Raw genomic sequence first — 20,775 nt, 5'->3', positions numbered from 1 at the left:
TGTAGTTACGGACACAGAACCCAGTAGTGGACACGTTACAGGTGTTCAGACAAAATGTGATGGCAAAGCAAAATCCAACATAATTAATATGTCCAAAAACCAGCACTGGCTCAAAAATCCCCATGAGGTTATGAGACAACAGTGAAAAGAAAGCTGGGTAGTGTAGTGGCAGGTAATTATGTTGTGAAATGGTGACAGTAGGAGTAGAATCAGTTGGGAAATACGTGTTTTTGCCAGCTTAGTAGCGCAATATCTAATTAGGTGGATTTTGGATAACCGAATAACAACAGCACACTAATGCTCTGTGTTAGAGCTTTGGTCATCGGTCTTAAGAAAACAACTGTGTAAGGTTTTGAAGTAATCACTTCTTTTGACAGCTCATTTTTAACATTTATGTAGACTGACCTTTGTGTTTGTTTCTTGTGAAAACGGAATTCTATATCAGCAAAAATACAATTAATGTTGATGCAACTTCTACAAAAAAGGACAAACTGGCCATAATTTAATGGCAAGAGAAAAAAAATCAAAACACTGAAACCTTCCCAGTCATTGTCAATATTCCATAAACCATGTCAGCCTTAAGTGTTGCAAACACACATACCAAAACACACCATTTAAAGAGACATTGTTTATTGCGCACCATATACAGCATTTGTATATGTAATAAAAACATGAAATTCCATAAAACAGTATAATAATTTATACATTCTATAAATAAAAAACAAACAAAAAAAGTATTTTGACCTTCTGCAAGAAGTGAGCAACCATAAATTCTAGCCAATGAACGGAGATTACGGTCAACCCGGAGTGTATCTGTATTCCAACGATCTCCTCTCTTGTGCCAGCAGTTTCTATTTTGGCACAAAATGTGGCTCTTCCAACAGAGGACAAAAGCTTTGCTGAGCCCTTTTACTGATGAAACAAAATACTTGTCACAGTACTCCCCCTTCCCCATGTAGCTAAGTAACAGTATATGTTGTAAAAAAAAAAAAGAAAATAAAAGAAAGAAAAGAAATATTGGCAATTAAAAAAGGAAAAAAAGAAAGGAAATCCCTCTAAGGCCAGGCATGTGGGACACCTCACAAACTCCACTCTGCAGTTGTGATGGCTCCGTGTCCTTATCACCACAGATTCTGAAAACGCAAGTGTTCAAAATGGCTACCAAATCTGAGTCAGCGTGAAAAAGTACACTGTTGCATCCAAGATCAGAGTGCCAGAGTTCAGAGTGTGATGTGTGGGTTTGTTGTGTGTCACAGTACAGGTATCGCAGGTGGAGCGGAGTGCTTGTTTATGACCAGAGCGATTGCCTCAGTCCACCTCCGTGAGGCCACATGGTCGCCTGAACTCCTGACCTCGCTCATGGAACCACTTGTTGGATACTGTCAAAAGCAGAGGATGTGAATGTGACATGTGGATGTCAAAGGGTGTATACTCTAATGCAATAAAAGCTGATTCATGCTAAAGGATCTTCTCCCAAAATGTGCTTTTAGATGTAAACAGATATTTAATTGTAGTAAATACACAACGGATCATGCCATTATCCTGAGCACACCATATCTTTCTCATAATGATGCATCTTCAAATGCAGTCTCAAATTCGCACATTGGGTAAGTACTGAGCTTGCCTATCACATGTCATGGATTTCAAATGCTGTATGTGCGTGTGTGTGTGTGTGAGAGAGAGATTAAGCCAATTTATAATACCCTACAATTGGCAGAGGCAATTAGATTTTTTATAAAATTGCACAATATTATTGCTATTGTTGCTACATAAAACAGATGGGACTTGATAACTGCTAGGTTTGTTTAACAGAACATTTTCAGTTCATTTACTAGGTTTTAACGGTCAGCCTTGAGCACAAACATTAATCATATTTATTTCACCATAGTAAGAATCTCTATTATTAATCCAAACAGCATTGCGATTCTCCTACTCACCCCATTTACTTCCCACTAGAACAGGACAGGCAGCGTGCCTGGTCCGGTAGTCCCCCTCTCCACTCCTGAATAGGTTGTACCAGAACACTGCAGTACCCTGGCAGCACAGCATGGTTGGAGAGACACATGCATGTTAATGATCTCTTTGACCATCTAATAAAGCAGCAGGTGTGGGCGAGTCAAAGGGGTGGAGAGGATCTCACCTTTATTGGCTTGATAGCAGCTCCAAAATCTGGGAACACGGTGGCTCCACCAGCTTCGACATCACTCATCTACCATAAACAGAAAAAACACGTTTCAATGTACATTTAACATCGTTACACGTGGTGGTTACATGCATCAGAATCTCAATCTGACACAAATTGACAATTATATATTTATATTTAAATTCAATCTATAACACATAGAATTGAATATTGCGTGACCTTCCTTAAATGTTCATTATACATTATATATGTTTACATATATATTATATAATGTTTATATGTTATAAATATAAAAAGATAATATGATTTTAAAGATATGTACAGTATTGACTCAAATGCATCTGAGATTATAATCAATATTAATAATTTGTTAATCAGCTGTTCCTTAAACAATCATGCTGATTCATTTTCAGTTTTGGGCCACAATGGAATTAAGCCATGAAATTTTGCATTATATTGATAACTTGTTATTGCTTAAAATTGAGTCAATCAACCAATTAGTTATTTTGTATATCAGTAAATCCTTAATCCTTCTTAAACAAAGAACTGAATCTATAACTATAAAAGGTATTGAAATTAGGGATGCACCGAAATGAAAATTCTTAGCCGAAACCGAAAACCGAAAATGAGGAAACCAAGGCCGAAAGCCGAAAACCGAAACACCGAAATACATTATGCCAATTATTAGTAACATTGGATTTATGGCTAACCTCACTAAAATCAAGGCATTGCTATTCAAAGAATAAATCAACTACAAAATTTGATTTGAAAATATTTATTTAGCACTGACATTACAGTAAAGCATATTATAAAGTAAAATTAGTGGTGGGCCGTTAACAGCGATACCGCTGACAACGGCCGACCACTAATTAAATTAAACTCGCTTGCAGACCGTTTTTATCTGAGAGGATAAATATATGTATTTTATACGAGTTAAATTTAATTATAACTGACTGGCCTGAAAGATAAATATAAATTCTCTCATAAAAACGTGACGTGAGTTGCAACAACATTAAACAGCTCAGGTAAACACGCTTCTGAGAAATGTCGTCTGCTCGGCAAAACATAACGGGGCTCAATGTGCTCTATTAGCCTACGAAATCCCTACGACAGAGAACGGCTGATCGTCTAAGGCAACGAGTTCCATAATTTTTGGTGTAATGTCCTTTTGCCTTGGCGCCATCACTGGAAAACTTTTTTGCTAGCTTTATCCAAATAAGCGCGTGCAGGTGGCGATTTTTGCTTGCGTCATCACAGCACACTGTTTCGGCCGTGTTGTTTCGGTGATGAAAGTATTTCGGCCGAAAACCGAAAATGCAAATTTAAGCCATTTCGGCCGAAAATTTTCGGTGGCCGAATTTTCGGTGCATCCCTAATTGAAATATGAGTAAATGGTGTATGTATTGTATAATCTTTGTGTCCTATATGTTGTGATGCTAATGTCTTAACAGAGCTACTGTTTGTATGCAAGACACATTTCAGATCTGACAATAAAGTATTATCATCATCATAGTCATCAACATCATAGTTAAACAGACATGAAATGTTTGACTATATTGGAATTAGGAGACATTACCTATAACAAGCAGACTAAAATTGTGAACAAAGCAATGGTGAACACTCAAAGCCTTGAGATTATTGGCAATGAAAATGTGTTCTTTTACTTAGTAAGTTAATACAAAAAATTTATTCCTTATATATACCAAGGTAAATACAATTTCAGGTTTGTTTATGTCTTGATATTGCACTGGAGCTAACACCTTATATTATGATGACCTTATATTATGCAACTGGGCTGTGAAGAAATTTAAAGCAAATGAATGATGCGTAGCATAAAATGAGCCAGCATGTTATAAGGGGCACTGCTCTTCCTAATGGACATTCTAATTGACTTGACATTAAGTCATATTAACTTACTGAAAGCAATTACCATGTCAGCCAATAGACGTCCACTCCTGAGAGTGTACTGGTGAAATAAGCCAGCAATGACAAGGAATCCGCAAACAAGTGTCATTCACACCATAGAGGGTCAGGGGGTGCATACTTACATAATTTAAATAAGTAGCCACACGATTTCCTGTGCCTAATGATTTGAAAGCTTCTGGCTCATCTCTCTATGAAGATAAAATTTCAGAGTAAAAGGCAGGGGGCTCGTTTCAGAGCGCTCATGTACTTACATAGTTCAGATAGGTGGCAAGTCTATTTCCATCAACCTTGAGGTTGCTGTCAAAAGGACGCTGCAACAGACGTTCGCAACTTTAAACCCAAAGTGAACTGCACAGGGGCTGCCGCTCACCACACAACATGGGAGCCTTGACAAAAAACGTACACAGGGGCAAAGTAGCTACACACACACAGAGAGAGCTATGCACTGGGTTTCAGACTCCTATGGAACTGAGAAGAGTAACCCAGTAAGCCAGGGGGTGGTCCTGAGCAAACACAGTAAATGCCAAGCAAGGGACTTGCTTTTCCAGCTGATCTCAGTTGTGTGAGATATTTGGTTTCATTGCACCCCCTGGTTTTCAAGTGCATGCAAAATTAAGGAGAAAAAAATTAATGCTAAATTATGAACCATCAGAAATAATGAAGCCACAATACGTCCATAAAAGCTTTGAAAACTCAATATACAGTATATTAATTGTGCACACAGCTGGTTTAATAGGAATTATTTGCAATGTAACCAACAGTAATTGAGAGCTAAACATTAAGAAGTAGCAGCTTCAAATGCCAATGCACAGTTTTTGTGTGAACTAACAATTTCTACATGGTCCACAATTTACCATTAATTTATATACCAATCCATGTAAGAAAGTGGGGATGGATTTTGTTTAGTAACTGCAAACATTAATATGTAACTGTAAATATAGAAATGTATAACACTGTTAAGACAATAATTTAAATTGCTAATTGTCGACGAACCTGCTCTGGTACAAAACAGAATGTGTCATCCAATAATACACATGATTATATATAATGTAATACTAGAACATCCTGTGTTGTGGCAGGTCTGATCTCAGCTTTACAAATACAGAGTGATTTGCTGGAACAAACGTGCAAGGCCAGTGCTACGAGCTTACCCTGGAGAAATCATAATGTGGCTCATATTGACCTCCGACCCCATAGTTAGCAACCTGCATAAAAAGACATGGTAGGTTAGAAGCAAAAATGACAGATCTGTTTAGGTAACACCAACGAGACAAAACAAGAAGCCAGTGATAGTAAAACAGCATCTGAACAGTCATCAACAGCCAACTGAGAATCATTATAGAGATGTTGGTTTATTTGGCTAACAAAGCTACAAGACCAACAAGGTTAACCCTGTTTTCTAGACATATCTATTTGGGAGTTATACAGAGACGCAACACATGATGGAGCAGTATAGGAGAAAGTTCAAGAGCGGTATAAGAGAAAGAGAATATAGAGCCTATGCATCAACCAAAAGCTCCAAAGAAAACAAACTGTATCTAACTACATGTTTTAAGTGTAGTTGTATAGATTGTTTCAACACCTGCAGAAGTTCAGCTGTATCCACTGACAAACCGGTAACATCTTCTATTCTTTGATTGACACGCGCAATGACTGGGTCCTCCTCTCCTTCCAACCAAGCACTGCAGGTCAGAAACACACAGGGCTTTAACAGCAACACCCAGTCTACATGTCTCAACCTCTGATTTAAAAGCATTGGTCAAACACTCTCATGGTCACATATTGGTGGCATATTTGTGTAGGCCTATGTTTAAGTGGAGACAGGTTAGCAGAGTGGACACAGTGGGTTTTATGTAGAAAGTGTTTCTCGTCCTTGCTGACTCACCTCTTGGACACTCTGTAATGTGCTGTTGTCAGGACGCCTGTTTTTGGGTCTCGCACAGTGGCCCTCGCCAGCTAAGCAGAGAAATGAATCAAGGCGAGAAGCAATCAAATCAATATTTTTTGACAATTAAGACATTTGAAATATTTCCATGGACCAACCATTAATACTGCTGTAGGACGGTTGTGTAAAAGACACTTTAGACCAGGGGTGTCAAACTCATTTTCACTGCAGGCCACATCAGCATAATTGTTACCCACAGACTTATAAATGTACCTACTCCTTAATGTTAAATAACTCTGAATTTATTACTTATTCAAGTTACAAATATTACAGATATATTTGCGTAAATGTAAAAAATGTTTGCTTGTTGCTGTTATTATAACATAAATCCTTTAAATTTGTTAGGTTATGAAACCCACACTACTCCATCAATTAACGATCAAACTATCCAAGTGTATAAAAAAATTATCAAATATATCACATTTACTTTGTTCAAAACTTTAAATATCAAATTACTGTGAAAATAGCAATTGTGCTTCAAAAATGCCCCCTCTGAAAAAGACTGAAGCACGGCGATTTCTTTAGCCACAACAAAGCAGCTTTTACTGCAGTTTCGTTTGTGGTGAACACATTCTGTTGCGATCGCAGTTTGCTTGTTAATTCTTTGACAATTTGTCGTTTTTCTTGATGGCTAATTTGGGCATACTTAGCTCCGTGTTAGGTCGCAAAATACAGACGTATATTGTACTCTTTGACAACCGCCACCGCTTTATACCCGTATATTTCTCTTTGAAGCGCAAACATCACTTTCCCAGTTTCCCATCTTTCTTGAAACAACCTTCTATTTGCATCAATGTTTCTCTTCCTGGACATTTTGGAACCATTATTTGTATTTCTTAATTACACTTATTGGGAAAATCGCATTGATATGGAAACACTGCAGTGTCGAGATGCCGTCACTTCGCGGGTAACATAATTGTGGGAAATGTAGTTTTTGCTCACTTTTACTTTTTTTTTTTTTTTTGACAATTTGGCTTTTTAAGCTCTTGCGGGCCACATAAAATGACGCGGCGGGCCCCATTTGGCCCACGGGCCTTGAGTTTGACACCTGTGCTTTAGACAAATCGTTCAATAGGGATAACACGTTCGGAGTTTGGCAAAGACCCTAATACAGATAAATTGATTTCATAAGCATAACTTTTATTGTGTTGTGTCTTTCAGAAATTCTCATGCGTAGTTTGGGTTAACAACTGCTTGGGCTTACCCTGGGTTTGGCCAGCTCTTTGATCTTCTCAATTTCTTCATCAGAGAGAGCCTCCAGATAGCGGACGATGTGTGGATTGTCCCACTCATCCTCCTCCTTCATGGGCTTCAGAAGGAGACGAGGGTTCCTGTTCCCATCTTGGTAGCGGCAGAACAGCCTGCTAAGCCTCTGTGGAGTCTGCAGGAGTGCGCGGATAGCTTAGCATTTCACGCTTCAAACAGTCAATCTCAACTGACTCAATTTCCTTGTTGCTACATGTTACATACATGCTACAAAGACAGCATGGTATTATAAAAACCACTACGGCATATTAAGCAAATCTCAGACCTCCACCGCACCCTTCTCTAATATTTGCTCACCAGTTTTACACCCTCCCCTCTGCACAGCGACTCATAGATCTCCCTCTCGGGTAGGTAATCTTTGGGACGCTCATAGGTTCCCAGCTGAATGGGCTTCTCGTCGGCAGGCTCCTGGTTGTCACGGCCCCGCTCCATCAACTCCTTGGAGAGCAGCTGCTCGAAGTAACGCAGGTTCCCTCCTGCCCTCTGGTGGCTGGGATCTGTGTCAGTGCACAGAGATAAAGGGTTAAATGATTTTGTGGAGGAGCCACAAAATTGAATTAAGTGCTGCTCTTCTAAAGAAAGATTACCAATGAACACGAGGCGTCGGGTAAGTTCAATGGCACGCCGCAGGTCACCCATCTGATAGACGGAGTAGCTGAGGTAGTCAAGGACCTCTGCCTTAGAGATTTTGGATTCCTCTCCGGCATCCATCTGCCTGAGGGCCTGCTGCATCCACAGCACTGAGTGATAGTAGTCATTCTCATTGTACGCAGTTTTCCCCATGTCAAAGCAGTCATCTACGGTCAGGAAAGCATTGTAGCGCACTCCTGTGTAACAAGATTAAGAGTTTGGTGTTTTAACATTACTGAACTGCTATAATTTCTTGTGAAAAGCAGTTAATGTTTACATTTGACTAACATTTTTATGCATTTATGCATACTTTTTGTTTGATTTCACATGACAACAAGAAAACATCAGTGGTGTAATAGCATTAGGCCTTAAAAACCTGTAAAAATAATTTTTGACCATTACTTTTATTTGTAAACGGTTTGGGATATAGCTTAAGCTTTTTTTTGTTTGTTTGATTTTTTTTGCTTGTTTCGTGAACTCCCATCCTGACTCTCCTGCTAACTTCATTGTTCATGTTCAACACGGAATATTAAGGAGTTGGAGGTCTAGATTAGAAACTTAATTAAACTGTGGGAAGAGCCATTTGAGTTCACATTCCTGTTCAAGATGCAAATGTAATTAAACTACATGTGCTGAAGCTGTAGATGCTAGAGAGATAAATTTAACACTTAGAAATTATAACCTCTAAGTACACAAAATGTAATTTGCCTAAATTGGGGGGGGGGTTCAGTTACCGGGGTCGTGCCCCTGACCTGGAAGTTTCCCTTTGGAGAAACTCTCCGAGTCCAGGTGGTACGTGTCCTGAAGACGCATCAGAGCCTTGGCTGCTCCCTTCTCATCCTCCTCATCAGGGAAGTACTGTCTGTGCACCGAGATGTTTGAGATGAAACCTGGATAACAATGCAATGAGAGATAAGGGTAAGAGAAGACAGACCAAACCTAGGCTCAGTGCGGAGTGTCTCAATCTATCTGGAACACCTTCCAGACAGATGGTATTGCCTAAAAAGACAATTTGAATTAGGTATCAACAGGCCAGGTAAGTTTCCTCAATTATCCCAAAACATTCTAGACTAATGCTCCACCAACCTTAAATTTTTTTTTTTTTTTTTTTAATTCCTTAAAAATATTCAGCCCCACATAACATGGACACTAATATGAATATGTTTTTGCCAGCCACCAACAGTATAATCTTCAGATCTTTATCCCCAGCATTTGAGTCATAACTGGTGTCTCTCCCAAATACACTGATGAAACTGAGACCTCTCTGAAAAGACAAAAAAAAGCAGCAACAGTAGTTGCACGAACTGGAATGTGCTCCTCTTCGTGACATTTTGGAACTCTGTGGCGTTACACATCACCTTCCCCAGGAATCATCCATTTTGGTGTCTATTTCAGTATTGCCTTTGTCATTGCATCATTCTTGTGAAATGGCCAAATACCCAAACTGTGATCGTAGGAGACAGGCAGATAAGTGCTTGCGCCACACTGAGATGCCAGATCACAAAGCACATTCCCTCGTCCTCTAAATGAGCAGAACTCGCTCTCTCTGTCTCCTTCAATTCGTGTGAAAGAACGCATCCTGAGGCGCATGCGAGCTCTCCACGTGGCAACATGCGAGCACATGCTCTCAGGAGCTGGAGTTCAAATGGAGGCCAGCGTTCAGCAGAAGGCGAGCAGAGCTGCACATCGTCAATGGCGGCTTGCTCCCCTCATCACCACGGTAACTCCCTCCAGCTGGCAGGCAGAGAAGATGCCCCCCCCCCCCCCCCCCTCTCTTGTTGCAACAGCTTGTTTTCTCAAAGGGCGTCACGTACACAGAAAGCTCTCTTCTATGCAAGAAATGTAATACACAGACAATGAGCAGCTGACCTTGCTTATTGCTGACAACATTTAAAACATTGTAAGGCTGCGGAGTCAGGAGACGGACACAATCGCTGCAGAGAACTACATTTAGATCAGGGGCGGGACTAACTCCTGTGATCTCAACCTTGCCAACACGTAAGATGCGGGTTCGGTGTGGCATATCGATCAAACATTCACACAAAGCAGACACAGGATGACAAACAGACCACTGGGCAGCTACAATCACTCAGACAGAAGCAATAAGAGTAACACGAATTCAAGACATGACATCTACAGAGAACTAACAAGTAATACATAGGCTACAGAGAACTGACATATCAAGGATTGGACCAAGCATAGGACAATTGTCTAAATACATTAACATTACAAGAACTGAACTAAATATACATAGTTTACACGGAGAACGAGTAAACAACACAGGCAGGACTGAAAGCACATTATAACTGAACTAAATATACATAGTCTACACGGAGAATGAGTAAACAACGCAGGCAGGACTGAAAGACAGGACTGTAAGCTAAAGATAACACAGAAATAACCAAGCTAAGAGCACAGACAAACTTCTGCAACTCAAAACACGATTGATCATGGAAACCCCAGGAACAGAAATATCAGGGAAGCAAAGGGCTGAGCGTAAAAACACTTACAACATGTATCAACCAAACAATAGACCCGCATATGAAGGCATGATCTCACACAGACTATATTACAAACTAATCACAACCCAAATAACTTAACAGCTGATATGAATAACATTGGGCAGGAATCAACAAAAGGGATGTGACAAACCAAAGACAATTCAACCAAAGGAAAACTAAGGAGGGAATGAAAGCAAGATATCCAGAAAGGGGGTGGAGCTAAACGTTACAGACATGTTGCCCTGAAATGTTTGAGATTTAAAATCAGTTTCATTAGAGCACAGGCCACTGATGTCTGTCTGAATCCATAGCGTCCATTCATGACTTTTTAGCCTGGTTAAAACAGTAGTGCATCTAGTTCCTGTCAAATAATATTAAATCTAAAATAAAATTAAATTAAAAATTAAAAAGACAATTAGCAACATGCAACAAGTAAACGAACAATTCCCCCAACAAGTCTAGCCATTGGTAAAAAGGAAAGAAACATTTACACATGAATGTATATAATTACATATAATTTAAATAATATAAACTATATAGTTATACAGAATGTATAGAAAGTGTTAATCAGCTCTTTTAATTATTAGCAAACTAAGCAAGGCTATTCTTTACCATCAGAAGGGTCATGCAGCACCAGGCTCTCCAGTTCTGACCATTCAGTGTTCAGTCTTTTCACCAGCTTGTATGCATTGACCGGGTGAGCCAGAAAACCCTCTGGGTCCGAGGTGGAGGTACGGGTCAGCATGTCAAGCTTGTTTGCCCAGCTGTGTGAGGGTTGAGAACAATAGCAACATTAGCATGCAAACCAGCAAGCTGTTAACATGCAACACATTCTTCCCCTCCATACAGCATTTCAAATAAATCACAACTGTGACTGATGATTACGGAACCAAACAGGGAAGCTCCATGTGTCCCATATGGTTTGGAGAAGGACATACTTTTTCACCGCTGCGAGTTTAGACTCTTCCGCTTGGATGTACTCCTTCAGGGATTGAACCAGCTCCCTCTCAGTAAAGATCAGGTCAGTCATCTGGCCTAAGCAATGGGGGTAAACAATGGTTTAAAACAAATAGACAAAGAAAACAACAACAAACATTAATCGGTGTGTGTATATCATAGAAATGTTGAAACGATGTCAGGCCAACGTGTTTTGTATCAATATTACACCAGAACTAAGTGGGCCAGAACTAAAGTGCAGATCTCTGGAGGAAAGCAGACCACAACAGCAACTGTAACATGATGTTCCAGCACAAATTGTTGGGTTATTAGTCATTTGTGCATGTTAAGAGGGACTTTTTTCTTTTGCTTCTTTTACAACATTTTTAAAACTAATATTCTTCATAGAATTAACATTTCCTTGATCAGTGAAGTAGGAAAAAAGGTCACATACTGCTGTGTTCTATATTTGGAAATGGTGTCTAAAAATGGGCGTTGGGTCTCCACCCAGCAACTTCTAGTTTTGGGTGACATACAATTACCTCCACACACTGAATGTGGGTCTGCAACAAGTTTTTGAGATGGGAAATCGCTATTCCAGCTGTTGGTCTCAAAACACGAGAGAAAGGGAAAACTTTCCGCTTTCTCCAAAAGAGACACAAGCACACAGATGTACACACATGTGTACTTGTGTTTATTGTATCAGAGTTCTCTAAAACAACAGATGACCACATGGGTTAAAAAGAGAAAACATTTGGCAAAGAATAATGGCAGATTAAAATCTGAGGATCAGGGGTTAAACCACTTGATGTGCTGATTATTTATTAGAAAAACACAAATAGCAGAAAACCAAATTTGGATCTTAAATCATAAGATTCAAATAAGATTTCCCTGTTTTTTATTATTATTGCCTATGAAGTTATATAATGAATAATATAATTAGACAAAAAAACAATGGAATTAAAACAAATCAAATGTTTAGGTTTACCAATTGATGAGAAGATCTCTGCCTGTACGCCACAGCAGAGGCAGCACACTGTCCAGATGGACACAGCCAGAAAGTGCATCTTTCTGAGAGACGTTCCTGATAAAAAAGAAATGCATATATAGAGGGGGCTGCGTACCATGCAATAACATAAGCTTCACCAAAAAGCTTCAGGCTTCCCTGCTCTTAGAAATATCAGTCAGAGTTTCCAGAGGCTGGTCAGAAGGACCACAGATGTTTGAACTAAATGAACTAGATTTAGTTAGAACTAAATGCAGATTCACTCTACTAGGTATGTACAGTGTACATGTGGTCATTGCTAAAAGACTAATGACTATTAATAAACATTTTGTATAATAAATAATGTGTTTCATTGATGCAGTATATTAAAAATGTACTAAGGCTTTACAGTATACATAAAATAGCCTATCACACACGTATACAGTACAAACAACATAAAAAGGAAGAGGATGGACATAAACACAATAATCCTGTGGGTCAGATGAAGCACAGCTGCCATGTCACATATAAATCCAAAAGTCAGAGGAAAGCCTTTGTTTCTATAACAAAGCAGCCTACATCAACATAGAGTCTTACATGAAATATATCAGAAGTAGAATGAAATTCAAGAAAAATTATTCATTAGAAGAATTCAAGCAGCTTCAAAAATAATGCCAACCAATGGTGAACAAGCTTGAACAAGTAGTTAAGATTTGCAGTTGTTCAAAGGTTATTGAGCGTAATAACTAGGACCAATGCTTCCAATGAATTGCTGTTTAGGTTGATCTATTAGGAAATGTGCAAGAAATCAGCTCAAGAAACAGTCCTTAAAGATCCTTTGATGTGTTTCCTTAGAGCAGTTTCAGTAATCATCTGCTTCATATTGATGCTAGAAACTGAGCAAAGTTAGAGGCAAACACAGTAAACCCTGCATGTCATACATGACTAGTTTACTGACACTGCCCTTATTATCTAAACGTAATTAATAAATGAGTGTAAACCCTGTGAGGCAGCAGATGAGTTACAAAACACTCAAATGTAACTGATTAATGTTTAGAACTGGGAGCACTCATTAATAATTAAAGTGGGTCCACCATGAAAACAACCTCAAATACCATTTACCCAACCCGAGCCAGCTGAACACATGTTCAACTGCACATCCACAAAATGAACACCCAAACAACCAGCATACAGCTGTCTTCCATTTCAGTATTTAAATTTATGGATGTGATCAGGCATTAGAAGAAATGACAGACGCTGACTCAGTAACATACACATCACAACGTCCCGCAGTCCTGAGCAAACAACCAGCTTGCGTTAGCAAGCAGGTGTGACTGACAGCCCAAAGAAGGCAAGTAGGACAGGCATTTGTACAGGCAATAGCAAAAGTAAACAGTTGACATACTTAACTAGATACATCTGCAAATGCTTGACCACAAGCTCTCATGCATTGCACCAGGCACTCATTGGTCAAATGGTACAGCAACATTTTGTAAGCAGAAGAAGCTTGTGTTATCCCAAAGCCCCTTTGACTTAACTTAGCCCCAGTTTCAGGTGTTTTCTCACATGTATGCTATTCTCGGACAGGGAAATAAAGGAGGATTCATGAAAAAAGGCTTTTTCCTCCTAAAAAGTGTTACAAATCAATCTGAGCATTAACCTATCTTACAGTCCCTGCAGTTTCAAAAAAGAAAATGCTATGTGGTAACGGCATGGCTCTTACATATTAGCAGGGAATAATGTGTTGTATTATAACACACCACAAAATAGATACAATATGTAATTAATACCACCAAGATCCAGTAGACTCAAGGGCACAGTGAGATAAGTGAGTAAGGAGGTGTGTAAGGAGGAAAGCATGGAGGGATTGAGCTGGTTTGTGAATGAGGCATGCAGATCATATGGACCTGAATACCTCCTTCCACCACTGCAAAACCACAAATGACATTTCTGAATTGGGACTTCTTGCCAAACCACAAAATGTTAGCTTAGTCCTACTAACCCTGCCTTGTTCCAAGACTTCAAATGCTTTGATTAGGCTTTGACAAGACTAACACAGAGTTTCATTTCAGGGTCTTCATAACCAACAAGCTTCAACAAATGTTCAAAGATATCTGTGTTGCTGATGTCCAAATGTCTTCCATTACAACTCTGCCTTTGTTGGTAGTGACAGCTTTGTTGGTAGTTTTTCACCCCAAAAAGCCCCTACCAATAGGAGAGAAGGAACAGGGAGTTTAAGCAATACAAGTTCTTGGACAGCATCCACCTACCCATTTATGGAATGATGAGAAATGGGAGATTCGCATTTTGAGTGTTCAATCAAAAATCTCATTGCATGAAATATAGGAATGTAAAAGTAGTAGAGAGATTTGCTGAGCCAACATCAATGAGTCTGACATTGAATGTGAGAACTCCATTATTGAACTGAAATAAAACACCAAACATCAATTTGTAGTATATTTGTAGTATTTCTAGTAATCATCACAAATGGAATAGTTCTATGAGAAATGAAAATGCAGTAAGGGTAGAAATTAACTAAACTGAAGGATGGGAACACCTCACACCTAATTACCTCAACATTAAAATATCATGAGTCACTGCATCCATGAAAACTGCTCTATCTAATTAAACGCAACTGGAAAATTCTACACACATTTGCCATGACGTCAGGTCAGGACTCTCCACATCTTTAGTGCAGTACACTGCAGTTCCCTAGAATCTTTCCAGACACACTTACACCCACACAAATATGTCGTTTATTGTCCAGGAGTCTCACTTCTATCAGAACACTAGTCAGGCCGAGTCAAGACTTCGACTCAGCGCGACAGAGTCGTTGTTAGCGATTCAATCTTTACCATTCAATGAACACAAAGCCTACTACATCCTTATATTACTGCAACAAACAGCAAATCGCAAAAACTTCATGTGCGTTCATGACTAATGAGTAATTAGGACAAAATCACTAGAAATGAAATTAGTAAATAAAAGCGAAGGAGAAAACACTTAATAACTCATAGAAGGATCAAACTTTTAAGCACAGAAACACTATTTGCAACATGTTTTTGTTTAAGGCAACTACCGACAACTAAGTTTACGGATTTGTACTCTCTAATCCCTCGGAGCAAGTGCAGCGCCACTTGAATAATCCATTAGCCGTACCTGCACCGCAAAACGCAAACACTGCACTGATGTATCTGATGCTAGATCATTGAACATCTAGACTTCAAGGATCGATCCGCCTTTCGAGAAAGTTGTAGAACTTGGGCGGCGTCAGCAACACTGGGGATGTTTCTAGAACTGACCAGATCACTGTAGACTAGTATTCAGCAGAAATACCAGTTTACGTGCCATTCAGGAAAACATTTCATACAAGAATAATTTTGTTTAAAGCTTTAGAAGCTGTGTCTACATTGTGTACATTTGTCTACAGTCTACATATAGTACTCGTATCAAATCATCTATAACACTCGCATAACATTTAACGTTATCCAGACGTTCTATGGAAAATAAACTGTCAGATTAGCTGTGAACAACGTTTGTTGTTTTACTATTAGTAGGAAACTGTTTCAGTAAAATGCAAGATGTGACCAAATAAGAGAGGTTACCTTTCTCTTTTTTAAAATAAAAAAGTCTCTTTAAAAGACTTGGATTCTTCCGCTACGATTCACAATGTGCACAGATTGTTCGGCTGCCACGTACCGGAGCCACTCACATTGCAGCCTGTTGGATTGAAACACATAAACCCTCTAAAAAACGCGCAATGTCGTTCCTGGCATGCATGGCAACATAAAAACAAGACCATGTATAGAACAGTAACAATTGTTTGTGGGCTACATAAATCGTTAAAATAATTGCACAGCATTTCTAATATTACATCGTAGTATTCATACAGTCTGTTAGAGCGAAAGTGCTTATTGACACCAAAGAACAGTCGCTCAAACATTCAAAAATGTGTACTGGTCTAACGTCGTTTTAGAAAATAAAATAAGGCATCACTAGATGAATACTAACCTTTGCTTCACATGTAAAATATCACCCAGGCTTCTATTAAACCAATAACGAGAATCGTCACAGGCTTGGTGTAGACTGGTAGCGACGCTGTGCGCGAGCAATAGAACTAGTCTACCGCTGACGTGCATTTACGGTAAATGACACCATGACACACTGCACGTTCGCAAGTGGGTAACTGAAACGTTAGAACATGTGGCATCTCTTTACGTTCTAAGTGGTAAACCACACAAATAGTGTCCTGGTCAAGTCCTAAAATAAGTGATAGAAGTTTCGTGTTTTTTTCCCATCCCTGATGTCTTATGCATATGTATCATACAGATATTTGAGGCAGAAAATCAGTAAAAGCCCACTAACTTGGAAGAGCATGTTTTGTAGATACTGTATATTCATTTTGCTTAGAGTTTAGCATATAGAGTTTAGCATAAAAATAGACTTTAAATAGACTATTTGTGTCAGAAAAAGAAAATGCTGGAAAATAATTTTCCAAAATATTATTTTTATCATGTGCAAGGTTTTACAATTTATAACAATTTATAGTATAGTAGAACCCAATCAGCAAGTTGTGGTTTACTGGCTACAACTAGCAAACTGCACCAACTCAAACAGGCTTCTTTGAGTTCTCAAAAATCAAAACTCTGTAAGCATCCTGCCACACCAGGAAATATAAATGACTTTGTCCATAATGGACAGTAATTCTTGATCCCTTTTTTATCCCTGCAATACACTTTCCGCAACTTACAACTGTGCTCCAAAGTAAACCATTCATCAGATAACAGTTGTGGTTAATCTAGCAGTCTTCAACAGCATTTGGGACCACCTCTGGAGTTCAAATGTTATAATTTATAGTCTCCTGCACTTTAGAATTTGGTTTCAGCTATCTAATTAAAGTGTTCATGACAGCACAAATACCAAAGCCAGTTCTTCTTCAGTGGGGTTTAAGATGAGGTTTAAAGTCTCACAGCCACTGAAGAGAGTAATGAAAGAGAAGTGAAAGATAAAGTTAAGAAGAAGAGATTCGATCAAGGTTGTTGTTGATGGATGTCCTCTGGGCAGGCTGGATAGATTTTTAATTAGAACAGAGCTCCTAGTGCTCATACTAGTACATATTGTGTATTTATATTATTATTATATTAAAGTATTATTGTATTATATTATTATATTAAATATTACATATTTATAAAATGCAACAAACCGTTTTTAGATTTTTGTATGTAAAACTTTCTGTACGTGGTGAGCCTTCAAGTGAGTTTTGTTGTACAATTGTCACGGTGAGGCGGCCCCCTACCGGCCGCCTCTGTCCACAGCGGCTGTGTTGTTGTTGTTTTGTGACGTCGTGTACGCCCCTCAGGTGGGCGGAGCCCGTGATCCGTTCCCACCTGATGGTCGTTTGTCTGTCTATATATGCCTTGTCTTTGTACCAGTTGACCGCTGGTCATTATATCCTTAATTTGGATCTATTGCACGGGTTTTAGGTTTGCACACTTTATATTAAACCACCCTTTTTCCCTGAGACTTGGCGTGATCGCTTCCTTTTTGTTGCTCACACCTGCCCGTCACAACAATCTCAAATCATGTAATGTAGTGCATTGACCTTTAGACATGTGAATTGTCTTTCATGCAAAATGCTTGTGTTTTTCTTATTGGCTTGAAATATCCACAGGATCTGAACTATCCCATGAACCTTAAGTTTAAACTTGAGCTGCATAGTTCAAAACTCTTGAAGAAGGAATGCTTAAAACCCAATTTTTAAAACAGGATAATAGTAACAATTCCATATATACTCATTATATTCATATGTTGCCAAATAATCTTGATGTGTTATGCATGTGCATCTTTCAAATTGGCATTTGAAACAGAACTCAGCATTAAAAAATAGTAATAGGAACATGGAGGAACATTTTTTGTTGATTTATTAATTTTGCTCATGCGCAGAATAATGCTTGTTACTATAAAGGGTTTGGACAATAAAACTGAAACACCTGTCATTTTAATGTGGGAGGTTTTATGGCTAAATTGGACCAGCCTGGTGGTCGATCTTCATTAATTGCACATTGCACCAGTGATAGCAGTGTGAAGGTTCAATTAGCTGGGTAAGCACAGTTTTGCTCAAAATATTGCAATGCACAGAACATTATGGGTGACATACCAGAGTTCAAAAGAGGACAAATTGTTGGTGCACGTCTTGATGGTGCATCTGTGACCAAGATTGCAAGTCTTGTGATTTATCAAGAGCCACGGTATCCAGGGTAATGTCAGCACCTCCACTAAAATTGTCCATCGAGAGCGCAACAGGGTCAATATACACGGCCGAGCTGCTATAGCCAAACCTTTGGTCACTCGTGCCAATGCTAAACATCGGTTTCAATGGTGCAAGGAGCGCAAATCTTGTGCTGTGGACAATATGAAACATGTATTGTTCTTGTTCTCTCCACCTTTACTGTTTTCCCCACATCCGGGTGTTGGTGTGGAGAAGCCCCAAAGAAGCGAACCACCCAGACTGTTGCATGTCCAGAGTGAAGCATGGGGGTGGATCAGTGATGGTTTGGGCTGCCATATCATGACATTCCCTTGGCCCAATACTTGTGCTAGATGGGTGCGTCACTACCAAGGACTACCGAACCATTCTGGAGAACCATGTACATCCAATGATTCAAACATTGTATCCTGAAGGTGGTGCCGTGTATCAGGATGATGATGCACAAATACACACAGGAAGACCAGTGAAAGATTGATTTGATGAACATGAAAGTGAAGTTGAACATCTCCCATAGCACAGTCATATGACATGCACAAAAACATGCAGTGTTGTGAATTGCCAAAACAAGCTGTATTCTTTCATCAAAGTATAACTGTGTAGTTTGTAAACCATCACTGGCATTTTAATGGGATCTACATTCCTCCTCTAGAAACATTTCCATTGTGTTGTGGCTGGATTATCAAAGTTTCTGAATTTGCAGTGCATTTACGAAATGTAGAACATTGTCCAGGGCCGGAGTGGGCTCCTTTTTCACCCTGGGAGTTTCATGCCCAAATCTGGGCCAAAATTATTTTTCCTTCCCAATCGGCCCAAACTAGAACATGAGCCGGCCCATCTGGAATCCTCCCGAATCTCCCGATTAGCCACTCCAGCTTTGGCATTGCCATTCATTCTCCACCATGATCATGACCTAAAACATATGGCCAAGGTCACAATGAACTACAATGAACAATATGAAGAACGGGGAGTCCTACAACAGATTGCCTGACTCCAAACCCTGATCTCAACATTATTGAGTCGGTCTGGTATTTCTTCCAGAGACAGAAGCATGTGAGACAATCAAAGTCCTCGGATGATCTGCTCCAAATTGTCCAAGAGGCTTGGAACACCGTACCAGCTGAGTATCTTACAACAAACTGCATGATGCTGTACCTAAAAAAAATGATGCATGCAGTGAAGGTATCAAAATAATAATAGATTTAACCAATTAAATTTGTTTAATTTGTGAGTTTATTTAGAAGGCAATTAAAATTCATTTAAAATTTCATTAATTCATTTAAATTAATTTCATATTACATACTGTTGTTTTTGAAAATAATTCATATATAGGCCATCGACGTTAAATATTTATATTTGTCTTAGAAGCAAATTTGAGCATAAACCATTAGCTAATATGCCTTTAAGACCATAAATAACATATTCAGTCAGCTGTGACCGAATATTGTTTATATACATATATAGATATCTGTGTCGAGTTCTAAGGTCAAAGTGGGATCCTGTGGAACTTCAAGATACAGACTAACAAAATGGTAATGGCTGACCAACCAGAAGTGACATGGACAGCAGAAGAGTGCTGTAGTGATAGTTGTAGCAATCCCATGTGATAGCAATAGCAGGACCAAGGAACACAAAAGCTTGAGAAACACCAAGGGCTGAAATAAGAGGTAGAAATGGTAATGTGAAAACTATGGGCTGTGAGAATCCAAACTGTGAGAATAGCTCTAGCAGATCCCAGGAACTACATCTGAGATCTCCGTCCAGAAGAGTGCAGTCCTAGGAACAGCTAAGATATGGCACAGGACCCTCTAGTTCTCAAACCTCTGGTAGAGGACCCGAGCCTGAAGAAAAAGAACCACCCAGGGCAGGGTGAGTGCAGAATTTTGTGTGTGTATTTATATTTTCATTTATCCATATATGTATCCACATCGCTACTAGTGAACATAAAAAGTTCAAACAACAAACATTGTTCAGTATTTTTGTTCATAACTGAGGTTGGGAAAAAAATACTGTCAACAAGTAGCAGTACTCCCCCAGGTGGATATTTTGTAGAATTGCTTATTTGTCATCTCAGTGTCATTCCCAAAACTTTGGCATTGGCACATACCCACCAAAGGTGCTGTCAGCATCATCTGTCACTGTGTTTTTGCGGATATGATTATAGCCAACAGTGCACTC

At 39.2% G+C, this 20,775-nt stretch overlaps 1 protein-coding gene across 7 annotated transcripts; it reads right to left on the bottom strand.

Moving 5' to 3' along the window:
• Positions 1-613: 613 nt before the first annotated feature.
• Positions 614-16,497, bottom strand: p4ha2 (procollagen-proline, 2-oxoglutarate 4-dioxygenase (proline 4-hydroxylase), alpha polypeptide 2). Of its 7 annotated transcripts, none has more exons than XM_076979952.1 (16): positions 16,344-16,497; positions 15,938-16,052; positions 12,336-12,431; positions 11,350-11,446; positions 11,024-11,175; positions 8,645-8,800; positions 7,868-8,107; positions 7,578-7,777; positions 7,219-7,395; positions 5,955-6,025; positions 5,652-5,751; positions 5,221-5,274; positions 4,192-4,257; positions 2,141-2,209; positions 1,938-2,034; positions 614-1,379 (listed from the first exon to the last, which is right to left on the bottom strand). In XM_076979952.1, the coding sequence occupies exons 3-16, from the start codon at positions 12,412-12,414 to the stop codon at positions 1,309-1,311; spliced, it is 1,629 nt and encodes a 542-aa protein (XP_076836067.1). In that variant the 5' UTR covers positions 12,415-12,431; positions 15,938-16,052; positions 16,344-16,497; the 3' UTR covers positions 614-1,308. The 7 variants fall into 7 exon arrangements, with proteins under 7 accessions (XP_076836067.1, XP_076836070.1, XP_076836068.1 ...); XM_076979955.1 differs by lacking the exons at positions 15,938-16,052; positions 16,344-16,497 and adding exons at positions 4,321-4,380; positions 14,603-15,449 and having other exon boundaries at positions 8,663-8,800; XM_076979953.1 differs by lacking the exons at positions 15,938-16,052; positions 16,344-16,497 and adding an exon at positions 15,492-15,626.
• Between the last annotated feature and the right edge of the window lie 4,278 nt (positions 16,498-20,775).

The sequence above is a fragment of the Brachyhypopomus gauderio genome, chromosome 18, assembly GCF_052324685.1.
Source record: "Brachyhypopomus gauderio isolate BG-103 chromosome 18, BGAUD_0.2, whole genome shotgun sequence".
Lineage (NCBI taxonomy): Eukaryota > Metazoa > Chordata > Actinopteri > Gymnotiformes > Hypopomidae > Brachyhypopomus > Brachyhypopomus gauderio.
This window is presented reverse-complemented; position numbering and strand designations above follow the sequence as displayed.

Excerpts from the sequence above, each read along its gene's own strand:
- p4ha2 (XM_076979955.1), bottom strand. Across the intron at positions 11,447-12,335 it reads AGAGATCTTCTCATCAATTG|GCCAGATGACTGACCTGATC; the intron begins GTAAACCTAAAC and ends CCCATTGCTTAG. Across the intron at positions 2,035-2,140 it reads CTGCTATCAAGCCAATAAAG|GGTACTGCAGTGTTCTGGTA; the intron begins GTGAGATCCTCT and ends CTGTGCTGCCAG.